This window comes from Heterocephalus glaber, unplaced genomic scaffold, assembly GCF_053883595.1.
Source record: "Heterocephalus glaber isolate CG9 unplaced genomic scaffold, H.glaber_assembly_v1.0 deba00001442, whole genome shotgun sequence".
Lineage (NCBI taxonomy): Eukaryota > Metazoa > Chordata > Mammalia > Rodentia > Bathyergidae > Heterocephalus > Heterocephalus glaber.
Genome location: NW_028258296.1, coordinates 52506097 through 52524516, shown reverse-complemented (window position 1 = coordinate 52524516; position 18420 = coordinate 52506097). Strand labels below are relative to the sequence as shown.

Genomic DNA, 18420 nt, shown 5'->3' with positions numbered 1-18420 from the left:
TTTACAAAATAATCCTAGGTATATTTGTTCATTAAGTCTCATAGTAAATCTTTTCAAGGCTGTATTATTAGATCCATTTTTTAAAATGAGGAAACAAAGTCACAAAGATAAGTATAAGGTCATTTGACTGAGATACAGTAGAAGGAATTTGACACCACTTCTGAGATCTGCATATTTACGCCAGAACCTCAATAATGGTAATTAGTGATAATGTTCAATATTTATAAAGACAAGGAAAAACAGCTATATACGCATGCATGGTAAAGCTATTTCGAGGCTACTGGCTTCTCATCACTGAATATCAGATGTGTACAGTGTTATCTAGACTTCAAAGGAATGAGCTCTTTTCTCTCATTCAAATGCTCAATGATTCAGAGGGATGGTTCTTTCCAAAGTGTGAAGAGTGGCTGATAAAATGCCATATGCTCAGTTGGCTTTCCCATGTAAAAGTTCTCTTTAGTGTGTGGCTTGGCTGCTAACCTCAAGAAACACTGATGGAATGCTACTATATGCCAGACACATGGGCAAAGTAGGAGGTTGTATGGGTATTGTTACAGAAAATAATACTGGAGATGAAATATGAAATATTATATCTCCCCAATTGTTAACTGTATGATACACAGAGTTCTAGTTCTCTAGAAATTGAAGAGTTCTAGGACATAAGGGAGGTTAAGAGTAGGAAGATATTTATTGATAGGAAAGCTCCTCAGGAGCCGGAGGGGCCCCGAGTGGGTAGCCTGGGGACCCCACTTTACAGGAGTTTTATAGGGTGAAACTCACGTGGGTACAACATGGGCCACAGCTGTGAACACCCAATAAGGTTACAAATGTAGTCACTTAGGTAATGGTGGTCCAATTGGGAAGCGAGTCATGTAACAAGCCTACATGAAAGAACAAAGATTCTCCTAGGAAGTGGAGGGTCCAGAGGTCTCTGGTCACCCACCAGGGTGGTTGATGTCTATCTAGACTTCATTAGGCCCACTGTTTGTTCTTTGAGGACATATGTGGGTCTGGTCATCTTGTCTTTATCTTGAGGCCTGGTTTTTCAGCCAATGTGTCTCTGGCGCAGCTGTGGTATGAAAGTTCCACCTTTGTCCTGGCCCTCTCGAGGACCTAACCCTATCTGACTCCCTACAGTATTTCTACCTAGTTCATCTATCTAAATAGCATGACTCTAGGAGAACCTTTTCCTCTGCCCCAGCCTACTGCCTAAAACACCACCATCAGCAGAGCATCCTTTTGAATCAGTCCAGGAGTCACTTGGATTCCTTTTTGAAAATGCAGATATCCTGGAGAGAAGAAATACTTTAAAATGGTCCTGAACACTAAAGCCTTGAGATATATTTGCTTAGTTGAGTAATATATCAGCTATTAGAACCCTGAGTTGAGTAAGTGGTCTGATAGGTAAATTTTATTGTATCCAGAAGAGGGCAGTGGATCTCCAGAGGACTGTAAGGGGCTGTGGAGATGGAACATAGCAGCAGGCTGGGGAGCTTGTCTCATCTGAGTGGAGGAGGTGTACCAAGGCGCTCTATCCAACACAAACTTCAATTCCTTTTCCTCTGTTCTTAAGAACTACCCCGTGTGACGTCTTTGTTTTAGGTCTGGATGCATGAAATTAATCAGATTAATATCTGCCATTCAACTAGAAAACCGCTTATCCATTTTGCACTTCTAAAGCAGAACCTCCATCTCTAACAATAATTAGTCTGGGGTGCTCTCTTTTTCCAGTCCTCATAGAGTGCAGTGCTTGTCATCCCCTTGGTCGGCCAGCATATGCATGGCCAGCTCAGCGCCTTCCCCTCTGCCTCTCGCTGCTGCTTTGTTTTGTTTTTGTGCTGCGTGACAGCCTCAGGTCTTGACAGATTTGCACAGGACACCGGATGACTGAAGAGTACCCTCGCCCCACACTTTCATTCTCCCCCGTAGCTCCAAAAAATCGCACCACTTTAGAACTTTCGAAATTGTATGTTCAAAATTTTGGTTCTCACTTCCAAGGACCTAAAATATTTCAGGAACACATCACTTAAATTTCTCTTTATCCAAAAGAAAATTATTTTATAAACTCATCACCATCCAAATTAATGCTGTATTTGTTTTGTCATAGACTAAACTGTTGATATTGTTTGACTTTGTTCTTGGTTCACTCCTAAACTCTCCATACTTGAAGCAGCATATATGACGTAACCACGTTTGTTTTCATGAGTAGTAAGAGAAGACACTCCCCCAAAATAATATCCACAATGTCAGCTCTAGTTATTGTTAGGTGCTATGCTTAGAAGGTCTTTCTCTCCATAAAAATCCCAAGAGGTAGGTGCTGTCATTATCTTCATTTATCCCCAAGGCACTGAGGACTCACAGCTGGTCCACTGAGATTCTAATCCAGGCAATCTGCCTTCTAAACCCACGCTCTTAACCACTATGCTACAAAGGCCTGTGATCCTCCAAGGAGCCACTACTGTGTGAGGAACCCTGTTGCCTGTGAGCAGGAGCTGCCTGAGGACCTTCTACAGCAAGCCAAGCATGCAGATGCCTGAGTGGGAATGTAAAGGAATGGTCAGGAGGGAAGGAGAGCCCCGGAGTGTGCTGCCCCTGCCCCTCTTGTAGTGGCCCCTCTGTGCTTATCTTGTCACTTGCTTTTCACAGAGACCCCCTGTGAAGGATAATGCTGAAGCCTGAGTCATACATGAAGCAACATCAGCAGACACTTAACCAACAGTTCACACAGTACACCTGAATAGCATGAGTCAGGAGTGGGGGGATAGAGAGAAACTCCCTTGACCGCTTCAATATTTTTTCAGAGATAGTTGTGGCCTTCCCAACAAAATCATCTCTAACTCCGTTTGAAACATGCAGCTCTTCGTAAAGTGCTGCTGGTAAATGCTTGATAATCTGCTTTTCAGGTGCAAAGCTCAGATGTATAGCATCTGCCATTGCCTGAGTTTAAATATTCTCACCATGGGAGGTGAAGGAGACTTAGCAGCTGGGGCCTCAGTTCCCACTCAGGCATCTGCATGCTTGCTTGCTGTGGAAGACCTCTGGGCAGCCCCTGCTCACAGGCAACAAGGTTTGTTCAAATTGCAGTGGCTCCTTGGAGGGTCACCGCTCATTCTGGCATAGCGGTTTCCCTTTCTCTCTGCTTCCTGGCTGCCTTGAAGTGAGCACCTTTCCTCTACCTCACACTTTTACTGTGTTCTGCCACACCACAAGCCTAGGAGCACTGGAGCCAAGTGACCATGAACTGAAGTCTTCAAAGCCATAAACCAAAATAAACTTTTCCTACCATAAGCTGTTTTTCTCAGGAACTTGGTCACAGTGATGTATAGCTGACTAACGTAATGGGAGATGGGAGACTTGGAAGAGGGGAAGAAAGAAGAGCAGCTGTGTAGTCAATGCTAAAGTCTTTGGCTTTTTCCTTCCTAATGGAAGGAGATGCCTCTCTCCCTTGGCATCTGCTTGCTTTTCTGAGTCACTCCAGGGAAACTTGTCTTTATGGAGAAATGCCTGCAAGACCGAGTTCCTCAACCTGACCCTTGGTATGAGCCATGTTAGATCAGACATGATGTGTTCTCTTCCTAACAAACTTCAGGGCCATGGACTATATACCCTGCACAGTTTCATGTCATGCTACATTCTAGTGCTTTATGATTCTGGGGGTCAAACTCTTCTCAGTGCCCCAGTGTACTGTGTTTCTTTAAAATAATCTATATTCTATTATAGAGTTTTATGTATAGAGTTTTAATCTACAGTATTCTGTTTATATCAGGCATGGAAAGGCACAAAAACATTTAAAATATAACTTGTAACCTCAAGAGTTTACATTCTAGTTGAGAAAATATGAGAGCCATATGGACCAATTCCTAAAGAAGGGCTACTACTTATAATAACATGATGATAATATATCAAACTAATTTTTATGATAAATTGTGAGGAATATATAATTAGAATCTACAGTAAGTATGTAATTAGTAAAGAGAATAAGTGCATGTTGATGATTTATATTGTCCTTGTTCATCATATGACAATGGATGTCCATTATTTAACCTATATTTCTGACTTAGTTTATAGTTAGAATCCTTTTTAACAAATATAATTGTAGCAGCTAGTTCTGTGTAATAAAAATATTTTTTCTTCTTCTGGCCCAAAGCCCATACTAACAGTCCTTTGCTGAGGGAGATCCAAGGCTCCTTTTGAAAGAAAAGCCCAGTATGAGAAAGATATTCACAAATCCCTGTCCATTTGGCAGTAAATCTACTTAACAAAAACGTTATCATTTCAGCAGATTATTGACCTAAAGTGCACGTTAGCATATCTGTACAATATTAAATAGCTCCCAATAAAAGCTGATTTCTTAAATGTTGTATTGACTTAACTTGAGGCTTTTAAATGTGTCCTAGTGAAAGTGCTCACTGGGCTCTGATCAGCTGTGGGTAGAGCACTGTGGGAATCTCCGCTCAGGTCCCGCAGTGCTAGCAAAAGCTGCAGAACAGAGCGCTTGTGCCCTCCTAGTGCCTTTCCCTGTGTCTCCCTACTGCTTGTGCAAACAGAATGAAGCATTCACAGCCTCATTGTCTAAAAGCTACTTTTCACTTGTTCTTGACAGAGTTTTAGTAATTATGTTAGAATATAGAATGCCTACATAAAATTTGGGGAATTTGCAATATATGAAAGAAAAATAGTTCTAAACCTACCCTGTTTTTAGTATAGGAGACTAACTTAGACGGCCAGGTTCTCTGAAAAACACTCTTGCCTTAGGAGACAACCATGTAAGTGTTTGGGTTAAGACGCCCTCCTACCAGACTTCAAATTAGGTGAGACTGGTAAAGTAAATAAAAAGTAATGGATTGTGTCCATTTGTGACTTCATTCCATCCTTTGAATGCCCTTATCGATAACTACTCCTCGGGGCATGACTCCGCAGTACTCCTGCATAACATATGCTCCCAAGCAACAGCTGACTTTATTTCCTACAGTGTTTGAGGTGTAGCAGACTAAAACCCTCTTCCTTCACCACTGAATATTTTCAGGGGAGTTTTTCTTAGATGATTAATATTCTCTTTCTCTCAGCTCATGCTAATTATACCCAAACTTCTTAAACTGTTTTTAAATAAATTCATCCCCAGGTAGGAGCACTCCTGTCCTCACAAGTGTATTTAATAGGATTGTGCACATTATACTTACATTCCTCTTACTACCAGTGGCCAACAATGCTTTCTCTATACTTAATTTCTTTTGCTCCCCTGAGAACTTCAATTTAAGGTCTCTGTCCAACTGTGTGTTGGGGCAATATAGGTAATGGGATGTTTTTAATAGTATTTGCAAAATCTAATTTGTGCCTTTTTTTAAAAAAAATCCCATTTCTAAAATTGCTGCCGGTGTGTAGAAGTTTGGAACTTACAGTTACATTGAAATACTAAGAGTAAAAGTCAGAAATTATAATTGCATAGCATCATTTATTTACCTAGATTTCCAAATTACACAAAGGGAAATGACCTGCTCTTCCTTACTGATTGGAGCACTCTGCTTTTCTTAGCATCTCGCTGCCCCCTGCTGCAGCAGGCGGTGCACGTCCTTCTCTGCAGGCATTCTCTGTTTGCATTGTGACTCTCTGGCCCAGTCCATGCTTGGTTGGGTTCTGGCAATGTGATTAGATACTAAACTAACTCTAACAGAGTTCTCCATGGGGCCTCTTCTGCTACACAGGTCCCATTTCTGGAGCAGGTGTTTCATGGGCAAGAGAGTATAGACAGGAAAGTGGGCCCCAACTGGACACTAAACCTCTTCAAATGAGGAGATGTGCCCTGGATGGCCAGTGCATCTCACAGAGAGCTCTGAGCAACGTGGACCTGGTCTTGCTTAGGAGAACTGTTTCCAGGCAACCTCAGAGATCTCACAAGTCTTAGTGTACTGCCATGAGTTGGAAGAATAATCTGGTATTAAGATCAATTATGGAGCAAAGAAACTAAAGCACTGGGCTGAGAAAGAGGGGTGGGGCAGAGAGAGACAGGGAGACAGGGAGACAGAAAGACAGGGAGAGGACTTGGGAGGAATTTCTGTAGCATCTGATCCTTTGTACAACTGGTATTTAAAAAACTTTAATTTTTAAAATACGATGTCTTAAGGTTTTAATGCATAATCTATTTTTGAAGTCTCTACACACTTCAATATGTAATTTGAATCTTCATCTATTAGTAATGTAGCCCAGATAGTAATGCTAAAGTAATCTGTTATACGCAATTGAAGGATTATGGAAGGGCATTCTTTCTTTCAAAACTGCCCTGAAATTATCACAAAGCTGTAAGCCTTGTATGTAGGCTCTATGAGATTCTGCCAAAATGACATTGAACAATTTGTTCGATTTAATCAGGCCTCTGTTTTTCCATGTATAAAATATTAGTGCACCTATTTCATGGGGTTACTGAGGAATACAATGGGATAGCGCTCTACTGGCACATGGCAGATTTATCATAACGGTTTTGTCCTTCCTCCCCTTCCCTTCTCTTCGATCTGAAACAGTCGACACCTGCCTTTGACGTTAGGTATGAATGGCTGGGTGGGTGGTGGACTACAATGCCCTCTTTCTGAATTGTCTCAAAAGGACCAGACACAGCCTTTTCTTGTCATCATTAGCTTTCAAGTTCAGACAAAGTAACTTTGCAGTTGGTTAAGTGGGTAGAGGTGGTCATTAAATCTTCATTTTTGAAAAATGTAACTGACAGAAACTTTAAGGTCTTGCCTGCCCTTGAACCATGTATACTTTACCATGAGAATGAAAAAGATTCCCCACCTTTAATGGCATCTAGAGATGCAGACAAGAGGTAAGGAAGGGATCCAGTACAGGAAAGGTCATTTTGTGATCATGGAATTTTTCTCTAAATAATACATTATAAATATCATACGTACATTTCAGAACCAGAACATTTAAAAAACAAATATTCTGTATTCCTATGCCAAATAAACAAACAAAAAGAATGTCTTAAACTGAATAGCAAAGCTTAAAACAAATAAGGTTTATGCACATACATAAGATTTGTGTACATGGAACTTGTACAACATACACTTGGTACGTTTTTTATGCTTTTACATACGGTTTTGTTTTGGCAGTAGCACTGAAAATTGGATGTTTCTTGTTAAGTAGTTGGTAAGTTTCCATGGAGAAATATAAGAATTTAGGGACAATCACTATTTGAGGGTAGGAAAGAATTTGTACTGGTCTTCTCCCACCTACACCCTTGTTCTGGCATCAGCCTGATTATGGGTTGGACTGAACCAAAGGGAGAACCAACCACACAGAATTACTCATTTCCCTGAATGTGTGTGACCTTTTCAAATCTCCTTAGACATTGCTTTGACATTCACCAAGGGCAGGTTTTACTCTGTTTAAATCAGATCTCTAGAGAGGAGCTAGAGAGAAGCTCAGATATCATCCTGTGAAAGCCTTCACTTTATAAATGGGGAAGCCAAGATGTGGAGAGGTCATGCCGAGTGTCCGCCCCTCCGGGCCTCTCTTACCTGACATCTTTGTCCTGTGCACTTCCTCCATCTCCTGGTTCAAAAGCATGCACAGGCTTCTTTCAAGCAGCGTACGGCGGGAGACCCACTGGGCTCCATTCCTAGTCTCTCAGGAAACTGCTTCTTCCAACAGAAAGTATAAGAAACACAGAGAAAGGAATTATTGATGAGATCATTGTCTTCCGTAACATATTTCTTTAAATTATTTGATGGAAAAATTCATGGCCAAGTGTAATATTTTACCCCTTTTCTTAGAAATGGAAAGAACCCCTTTGTGAATTAGCAATAATATCCCTGTGTTACATTAGGAGGAAGAGATGTGTTCCAGTTCTCATTTGGCAGCTCATTCAATATTACCCAGAATTTAAGAGTTTTTTGTTTTAGCTCCTTCTCTGTCCCCCGCGGTAGAGTCTTAGAGTGTAGCAGGGAACAAAACAAAGATTGCCACTTTTGAGACTAGATCTTAACGTATTTTTGTGACAGAGGAATGAATTACAATCACAAATTCTTCTTGGGAAGCATTGTAGTGAAAAAGGATCATTTTTAATAATTACCTTCCTCAAAAGACCTCAAGAAAATTTTGTGGTTTTTTTTTTCTCTCAAGAAAAATTTGTTTTGTTTTGTTTTAAACCCAAGTGGTGTGAAATTTGGCACAATACTGCCGCCTTGTGGCTGCTTCAAAGACTCATGTTTCTACAAAGTTAACCCTGTCTAGGTAAGATTTATAGAAAAGTGCCATTTTGCAGTGGAAATACATTTCACACAAAATTACCTGATCGGGAACATTTAGTGTCTAATTCCATCTGATTTTGTGACAGAACGATTGGAAGGCCTCCATTGCTTTTGTGGTTGGTAACCAGATTGAAGATGATCTTCTCATTCAAGCCCTCACCTTGGCTGTCGAAGTCCCTCAGCGCAAACTCTTCAGTATAGTTTCATGGCAAGGCATTCTCCAGCAGGTACCGTGCTTTCCTTCCTCAGTACCCCTCAGAGACTTTTTTAAATGTTAAAATTTGCATATTCTTGGGCTGTTGTGTAAATTTTGGTGCATTACTTCAAATAAATATTTGACTAGAATAAATTTGAATTGTTTAGTTTGGCAAAAGTAATTTTCATTCATTAAGGTCACCCATTCAACATTCGTGCATTTGACAGAGATTTCTGTGGCCAGTTCTGGGCACCATGCTAGGTTCTCTGAGGAATTGCTTAATAAAATGTTAAACAATAACAAAAGGCTAGACTAAATGCGGTTCCCGAAAAGGTACATGACTAATAGGAAAATGAAGTCTAAGGAGCATCACAGCCGTCAGGGGACCAGAGGGGAACGATAACATAGAGAAGCTCTCTCAGATGGCACAAACCCACACAATGACCAACAGCTTGCTGAGGTGGCTAGAAACACTCCACCTCATTGGTGGGTACCACTTCCGCAGTTGGCTCACCAACCACTTCAGTTACCTAGGTATTTGAGGGTTACATGTATTGAGGTATTCCTTAACTAAGCCATTTTTGTCACGATATGTAAATTTAACTTTCTTTCAGATCAATGAAATAAGTGGACTTGCCAGAACCGTTTCATCTAAAAAGGCAAGAAAAGCTGCTGGCAGTAATGCTCCAGTATTTTATGAGGTAGGTGAAAGTGTTTATTGAATAGATTTTTGTAATTTTTAGAAATGAGAACTGAAGTGATAATGAGATTGACCTTTTATTCATTTTTTAAAGTAAATTTCCTGCTTCTCATTGAAGACATGTTATTTCTGATGGTAGATACACACACACACACACACACACACACACACCACAAACTACCTCATTTTAAGCAAAATCTTCCTTTAATTATAAAATTGTCCTACATTCTTTAAACTATAATTGCATTCAATTGAAAACTATAAATCAGAAACTGTTCTATACAAAAGTGTAGAGTCATATGTTTTCATGCTAATTATTGAATATGTGCAGATATTAAAGGAAGTCATTATTAAGGTATCACGAAGTGTTGATTTTACCACAGAAATAAGAAAGAATTTCTTGTATAAGACAGAGCCACAGCTGGAATAATTTTCCATCAGTTTTTGGACTTTGTGCATATTTTATATCCGACTTTAGTTGAAGTGAAAATAGTGATATTCTTCAGATTAGTGGTCCATACCATTTCTGGCAGTCGCTTGATAGGAAATCTGGCATCTGCAAAAAACTTAGAACTCATGCTCAGCACAGGGGATTTCTTCTCACCCTGCTTTGCTAATATTAAACTTACATCTTGCAAAAAATACAAACCTATAAAACTCTAGTGATTAATTAGAATGTCTAATTCTAATGCTCTGCAGAACTAAAACATAAAGATTTTTGGATCTTTCTGAGACAAATGTGTCAGCATTTTATTTTGTTGGTGAATATTAAAGTTTTTATGTGTCTTGGGTCTGGGATGATTCTATAATGATCTCTTTAGTATTACCTGAGTATTACTATCTGAACAAGTTTTTCTGGAGTTACTCACAATTGAAAATACTGTGAATTTTATGTCATTAATTCATGCTATACTCCTCTTGCAACCATGGAAAACTTACTCTGTGCTGTCAGAGTCAAATAACATAGTCTGTCTTTTGTTGTGATGTTCTGACGTGTATTCTCCAGCTGAAACATTATGTAATACCTGGATTTAAAATACTGGAATTTTTCTTCAGAAGTAGCCATAGAAATTCAGGTCCAATTTTCAGGCCTGGGATCAATTAGCTCCCCAAAGGATTCTTTCTTCTTCAAAGATGCTCAGTAAAAATCAGAGATGATAACAGGGCAGTTTGACATTTAATCTGGACAGGCATTTTGACTTGGATGTGGGCTAGCACAATGCTACAAATCCAGAGTTAAGTTAGCAGCCATTCCCCTCCAATATGTGCTGGGACTCTTGGTTGCATATTCTTCACTCAGGGGAGGTCCCTCTCACATCTGGCTTTCCCACATTCTTCCAGTGGAGCATTCGGGCAATAAGCCTCCCACACCCGCTCACATACCCTTTTCTGAGTGATTCCAGAAGGAAAGAGAAGGCAGGGTGGAGCACCATGAAGCTTGGACCACGGGTGCACCAGATATTCATTAATGTCCATCACTGTGGCAAAATGATAAAGAACATAAAGCAAATGGAGGCTCCTGGTTGGCATCATCCGAGGACGGATTGCACATATGAAGAAGAGGGGCACATTTCTCATTCAGTCCCTTCACACTGAGGACCTGTTCCAGAACTCTGTCTCCTAGTTCCTTATCCCAAGTGAACTGAAAAGCTACTGGCCATGACTGTAGAGCACCAAGGTAGTTGTGAGTGGTGGCCATGGGAGACCCAGAAGCCAGCATCTCTTGGGACTTCTGGATTTTCAAGCCATGTGAGACACTGTGTTCGTGAACCTACTTCTGTTTAAAGTCTCATGTGATCTATTGCAGCCAGGACACCTGCCACAGGTAAACGCATGAGGGCCTATTTAAGAAATTTTACATTTACTTTCTCTCTGAGGAAACTCAGCAATGGGAAAGAACAGATAATCTGACAAACAGTGCTTGTTCCATGGGATATTTTAGAGTCCTGTTTCCTTTCATTGGAAAGGAAAACATTCCTGTTCTCCATTTTGGACAGAAAAAGAAATCCATCATAAAGAAGCATCCACTTAAATGCTTATATTTACTTCTACTTGTAGGATGCTCCTTTTGACCTGAAGTCATAGCCTTATTGCTCTTACTTTAAATGCAATTATCTCGTTTGGCTTCCTGGTTTCCCAGCTTGTGGTTGATTAGGGGCAACCACTGATAGTGAGACCTCACTACAGCCCAGCTTTCCATGAGTAGTAAAATAGGGTCAGAACCACATGATGTCTTTTCAGTGAAGACTTGAATGGACTAGCAAAGGCCACATTCCTGAATGATTTGCTTAAGGCTTCATTTGGATGACTTGGTGTTGTATACACACAGCCTCGTTTGAAATTGTGTGATTTCCCGTGAAACCTTAGAATTTCATCTAGCCATGATATATATTATATATATGAGTATTCATTCATAAGCTATAGTTCTTTCAAAACCTGCTTAGATTTGCCCTTATTCCACAATAACATCATTCAGCTTATTCATTCATTCACCTCTTCTTTTTGGAAATCATCTTTTGGTCTAGCAGGAAGTGCTCCAAGGACTCATGGAGGAATGGGAACAAAATCTATTCCTTTATTGTTATATTAATTGATAATGAGGAGGAGGATATTCCTAGGCACTGGCATATAAGCGCCATTCCCAACATGCGGTACTGTTTGAGGATGTTGACATGTGTGAAAAGAGATACACCTGTATTGTCCACACTATATATTGGCCAGTTTTGACAACTATTAACAGAAACATTTATGTTCAAGCACTGTAAGTGCAATAGAGAGGGAAGAGGGAAGACAAATACTTGTGAAGGGTCTAACCCTGAGAAGCTTAAGGACCAAAGACAAAAAAGAAAAAACTATATGTACCTAATATATGTACCTAAACTTGGGACCTAAGGAGGATTCAATAAAAATTTGTTAAGTAACACAAAGCAGGAAAGAGTGAAGTACTTGGGACAAAGATGAAGTGTTGGAATTTAAGGGAGAATGAGACTATCCTTAGCTGGAATGAGGGTGGAGGGACAGGTGTGATCCAGAAGACATTTTGGAGAAAAAGCATTTGAAGGAATAGGATGGGGAGCCTAATAATTTTGGTCTTTAAAAATATTAACCTACTTAACCCACATCATAGTTGGACCAGGACATCTAAATATCCTCATTTAATACATAGAGAAACAGAGGCATACACAATGTAGGAAATCTGCTAACTAGAAAATTGAAATTAGAAATTGCAAGAACCTGAATTTTTACAATACACAGTCTCAAGTTTTTCCCTTTACCACAAACCCAGCAGTTTCATCAGTCTCAAAGCTGTCCACCTCAGGTGAGTAGTTCTTTTTTTTTTTTCTTAAATTCTTTTATTGGTACATTGTAGGTATACAACACAATTACATTTCTCATTGGGAATTGTACCTTTACATAATGTATATTGGTTCTTATTTTTTCCCCATTCCTAGCCCTCCCTTCACGCCCTCCACCCTTCCCTATTTACAAAGACTTTATTTCCATTTTTTCCATTTCTCATCATTTTTCCTTTCCCTTCTTTCCTTTCCCCACCCCTCCCACTACACCTACCCCTTTGGACCTTTTCTTCCTATTTTGCATTATCGATTAGTCATTCTAATCAATGGTACATTTTAGGTATACAATATAATGACATTCATTGTTGGAAATTTGTACCTTTACATAGTCTCTCTTTGTTCCCATCTTTCACCCTTGCCAGCCCTCCCTTTAACCCCTCCATTCCTCCCTATTTACAAAGATTTTTTTCCTATTTTTCCATTTTCTCATATTAATTCCATTCCCTTCTTTCCTTTCCCCTACCCCTCCCACCTCCTTCCCCTTTGCCCCTTTTCTTCCTATTTCACATTACCTATTATACATTTCAGTCCTTATTTACACTTTTAGTTTCTCACATCGGGTGAGTAGTTCTTGACATTCAGTCTAAGGGAAAGGAGTAGATCAAGCAATGCCACGGGAAACGAAGAAGACTGAATGAATGTAAATGGGTGATCAGTAAACATAGTGGATGTTTAAATTAAAAAGAAATTTATTGTATCAAAATAAATTAAGCCATAAAGACCCCTCAGACTACTTCCCCTTGCTTTGAACACACTTATTCCTTCATTCTTACCATTTTCTGAAGCAGTTCTGGAATTCTTCCTTCAGGAGTGACTTTACGAGTTATGATCAAACATACAGTGGATGCTGCTGCTGAGTGCCGTCCAACCGAGAGGCAGGCTTGTGAAATATTACGGTGTGTCCTCATCCACCTTATTCACAAGTCTGGCACTGTTCAGCTTTTGGCTCTTTTCCAATGTCAACATGAGCATGAAAGGTCAAGGTTTTGAATCAGTTCAGATCATCAAAGCAGCCACAACATCTCAACTAAAGATATTCACAAAAGAGGACTTCCAGAACTGCTTCAGAAAGTGGCAATAACAATGGGACTAGTGAGTTCAAAGTCAAGAGGAATATTTTGAGGGATATTAATGACAGTGTGTCTTTTACTGTAATACTTTTTTTAAATTTAAGCATTCCCCATATATTTTGATCACAGTTTGTATACTAGATTTGTTGTTCCATGGTACACTATACCCTAACTAGGCATGATAAGTCCTGGATATCTTTTAATTACAACTTTAAAATCCTAAAGTTGATATTGATAAGAAGACATCTCAAACACTGAAAGAAGTACATACTTTTGTTTCCTGACTGAACTTAAACTTATTGGTCAATCGGGACGGACATTTTTCTGTATGGTGTGCCTTCTGGCCCACATTGAAAATCCAACCTTTCATTTGCAGGCATACTGAGTCCTGATCATAATTAAAAGCGAAGATATTAATGGTCACTCAAAACTGTCTATGTAAAAGAACTGCTGAACAAAATTGTTCCCTGGAGAATAAAGGGTTTATGCTTTATTAAAGTTAATGACTAACTTATTTCAAAACAGTCGGTTTTCAGTTTCTCTACAATAAAGAACTCAGACAATCCTAAAAACTAAGTGATATGGTACAATTGTAGGCATGCAAATGATTATTTATTTTTCTCTTGTCTCAGTAAGAAAATAAGAACTTATTTTTTTACAAATATGTCTTTAAGGAAAATAATTCTGCTGGCTTTCTGTTGCAACTAGGAGGTCATTAAATGTGGAAAGATTTGTATATTACTAGACTAAAAAATAATAGATCAAATGCTATTTAAAAAGGTACGGGATACAAACATTGTATCTTCAGCTCTTATTCATTCCATCACATTTTTAAGATACTGTACTTTGCTAGTACATTGGAGTAGTATGCCCAGGTGCACTGATTCCACTTTCGGTTCCTGTTTCATGGCTATGTGGACATATTTTTCTCAGGTCTTTCCCAACACATATTCATAATAATTCACAAGTAAGAACAGAGATCTACTTAAAATCTACTTTGCTGTTCCTTTCTAGATTCCTAATATGGAACTCAATTCTTAAATGGTGCCTCAGATTAACAGTCTACTCACTTAATAATAAGCCCTTATTTTGGAGGGGGGGTAGCCCTTGTCAAAGTGAAAAATGAAAAAAAAAACATGCTTCACAGATAGGGACAAATAATATGTGACAACATCTAAGAAGTTTGAAGTTATTAAAATGGCAGATCTACTGGGAATAGAAAGAGCAGGATGTCATGGAAGAAACGAAGGAAAAGAGAGACAGGAAGCATTCTCTGGCCTTTTCCATCCTGCATTATAAAACAAAACAAAACAAAAATCTGGAAAAATTGGAAGGTAGCCAACCTAATGCCGTTATTTCTTAGAGCTTAGGGACACACCAGGAAATTACAGGCCAGTTAGTTTAACTTCACTTGTAGGGAAAGTATTAAAAACTGCTGCAGGAGATCAAGTAAAAGGATGCTTAGAAAAGCATAGCTTAATTAAAGCAAGCCTGGCCAACGTGGTTTTTGGAAAGGGAAGGTCATGTCTTAGGAACTTGTTGAAATTCTTTGAAGCTATTATGGCCATCAGTCTTCAAAGAATACGGTGAAGACCGGGATCTGTGTATACTTTCTGTTGTACATCATACCTTCGGGGATATCTACAGAACATGGCCCACGTCAGGTCCTTGGCACTCCAGGTTTGGAAACCACTTTCAAAATAACAGAAAATAACCCTTGACGGAACATTTTTAAAGCTGGAACCAATTAATACAACCTGATATTTATACGTGTAAAATAATGAGACTTGGAACAAAATTTAGGAGTATTGAGCTATAACAAAGAAGTACTACTCCGGGACTATAAAAACAATCCAGGAGTTATTGTGCCCAAAACTGGGGCTTCGGAGGGAGGCATTTCTCACCCAAAGAAAGAAAGACAGGGCAAAAAGAACAGTACTAGAAACTGTTACCAAGTGAAAGGTTGTGAAGAGTGCCACCAGATGAATTCTGTCACACCGGTAAAATGTGCTATCAGCCTCAGCCTCCATGTTCTGGAGGAGACCAAAAGAGCCTCGCAAAGAAAGTCAAGTCCAGACCAGCCAGAAAGGAGCAGAAGGTCAAGACTGCGTTGCTAGAGAAATGGGCTCCCACAGTGCAAATATGTTTGCCTATCAGCTGGGAAACCTGAGGCTCGGTTTTCCAAGCAGAGCACAACTCAAGCAAAAGGATTCCAGAAATCCCAGTCACACCTCAGTTTTTGTCCAACCTCGGGCACAGGCATCTGACCAAGCCCACGTGGCAGATGGTCTCCAGTAGAGGAGGGGAAGTAGACACAGGAAGGTATAGTATGTGGTGCCAAGGAGCCTGGGATTTGGCAGCAAGAAACTCAACTATACAAAGACTGGCTTATTGGTTAGGAGATTTGTTGGCAAGGCAAGAACCTTGTCCAGAGTTCCAGGCCATGGCTCTCAGTCAGTGAGGACCAGCCACAAGAATAATGCAAGGTTCATCTAACAGGATGGCTTCCACATCTCCAACAAATGCTAGCTTCTCTAACACTGTACTCTTGAGCCACCACTATTGGAGGAATGCTATAGAAGGAATCTGGAAGGCTAATAACTTCATTCCTGTAGATAACTTGCATTTATAGATCATGGTAAGGGTGGCAAACATTTATTAAACACTTAGCTTATTCCAAGTTTTGTGTGCTGGGTGCTTCATATACATTAGCTAACTTAATCTTACCAGCCTGCCAGGAGATGATTACAGTGATGAAACTGGAGCTCAGAGAAGTTAAGTAACTTATTGAGTCAAAAGCCCTGTTCCTTCTGCTTGTATCACACTCGAGTCGAAGATAAATAGTTTAAACTCTGAAACTAGTTGTTGAAGCATAACATCTATTAAGTACAAGTTACTGTTACTCAATTAGAATTAAATTTTAAATCTCTCAGTAGTTCTATGATATGTTTATTACTTTTCCTTCAACTCAAGGCAAAAAGAAAGGTATATCTGCAGATAATGAAGTGATCAAATAACTTTGGGCCACTTGGATGAGAGGCTTTTGCCCAAATCTTTGGGTCAACTAAAACATTTAATTCGTATAGGTAGGATTTATATGGTTAAGATTACTGAGCTTCTCTTTAGGGGAGGGAAGGAGGAAAAAATAGGAAAAAAAGAGAAGTTAATATATATTCAACGAAGTTGCAAGTGTGGAAGGGAAAAGAGACCTGTCTGAAATCTTAAATTAATTAGTGAGATTTGTATTTCTCTAGTGCTCATTGGGTGAGATATACCTGGTTGTTAGATGTACCTATCCAAATCTGACTGCCTGAGCTCATGCCCTGGTTCTACTACTTTCTTGGTGTGTAATCTTAGACAAGGTATATAACCCTGTTACACCTGAGTTTTCTCTCTGTACAGTTAGTGTAAATGATTGTATCAAGCTCATAAAGCTGTAGCAATGATATAACAAGATGGTAAATATAAAATACTTAGTATCTGGTATAGAGCAAGTGTCTTTAATTAGTTATTTTCCTGTAATTTCATTATTATTAATATTATATTTTAAAAAGTCACTATTCTCAGTTATAGTAAATGATGGAGTTTTATACTTTAGGGAACATGAAAATATTACAATCATATCCATGAGCAGTTTTTTAAAAATGGTGAGAATGGATAACATAAAATTTCCCATCTTAACCGTGTCTAAGTGTGCACTTCAGCTGTGTTAAATATATTCATGTTATTGTACAAACAATCTCACCTTTCTCATCTTGCAAAGCTGAAAGTATAGACCCAATAAATAGTGACTCCCATTTCCCCTACTTCCAGCCCCCGTTGACTATCATTCTACTTTCTGTTTCTATGAATTTGAAGTTTCTAGATATTTGACATAAGTACACTCAGATTTGTATTCCTGTGGCTAATTTATTTCCCATAGGATAATGGCTTCAAGGTTGTAGCATGTGTCAGGATTTCCTTATTTTTTAGGCCTTAAGAATATTCCAATGAATGTATATTCCACATGTAGTTTATCCATTCACCCATTGATAGACATTTAGTTTACTTCAACCCTTTGGCTGTTGTGAATAGTGGTGTTACGAACATGGGTCTACGGATTATGAGCAGATTTTCTACTAAGTGAAAAGTGATTAATGAAAGATAAACTAGCATTTACTTAAGTGAGTGGGGGAAATGTTAATGGTCAAAGGATGTTTGCACTATGCTATTATTCTAGCCTTCATGTCCATTGTGGAGTCTAATACACATTCTTCTTTGATCTATCATGTAAGGCATAAATATGACTGAACATTCTAAGAAATGATTGCCATTTTTAGTCATTGGGGATTATAACCACTCTCTCATTAAATTTCTTTCTTCTGAGGCTGGGGGTGAAACACAGAGCCTTGTGCAGGCCAGGCATGCTGGTTACTAAGGTTTAGGTCCCTTCCATTTTCTGTTTGTTGATTATATATTTTATATAATGGGATTTAAACTGTAGATGATTTACAAAATGATTTACAAAGAAATTTAGTTGGTTTCAACACTGTATATCCATATGTAGTTCATGATATTTTTGCTATATTTATATTTAATAAAAATCAAAAAATTTTAAAAAATGTTTTCCTAGAATACTATAATTCTACATTACATTCCTTTTGTACTTTGCTCTCTACCTTTTGCCTAAGCCTGGTGAATACAGCAAATGCCCATTCCAGCTGTTTCCTTATTAAGCAGTTATTTTCTGTCACATGCTGAGTAATGGGCACAGGATTGAATGAGACATAGTCTCTACTCTCAAGAGCTTTTGGTCAATAATTTTATAAACAATGTATTTGTTCTATGTTATTTCGTGACATTTTAATACCTTGTA

The 18420-nt window shown here is 38.9% G+C and overlaps 1 protein-coding gene and 1 long non-coding RNA gene across 14 annotated transcripts in view; one reads left to right on the top strand and one right to left on the bottom strand.

The window, feature by feature from the left end:
• The window catches only part of Spag17 (sperm associated antigen 17), a 210235-nt gene that overhangs the window by 28112 nt on the left and 163703 nt on the right, over positions 1-18420 (top strand). For all 9 annotated transcript variants that reach the window (XR_015452066.1, XR_015452061.1, XR_015452062.1 and 6 more), the window contains exons 2-3: positions 8330-8470; positions 9054-9140. Coding sequence is in view for 1 of the 9 variants with exons in the window: in XM_021265754.2 (XP_021121413.2) it covers positions 8330-8470; positions 9054-9140 (228 nt within the window). In the remaining 8 variants the exon portion in view is untranslated. The remainder of the gene's footprint in view (positions 1-8329; positions 8471-9053; positions 9141-18420) is intronic.
• The window catches only part of LOC110350998 (uncharacterized), a 96559-nt gene that overhangs the window by 70075 nt on the left and 8064 nt on the right, over positions 1-18420 (bottom strand). For 3 of the 5 annotated variants that reach the window (XR_015452071.1, XR_015452070.1, XR_002397996.2), the window contains exon 2: positions 7512-7634. This is a non-coding gene — a long non-coding RNA (uncharacterized LOC110350998). The remainder of the gene's footprint in view (positions 1-7511; positions 7635-18420) is intronic. The other 2 variants (XR_015452073.1, XR_015452072.1) reach the window with 1 other exon arrangement.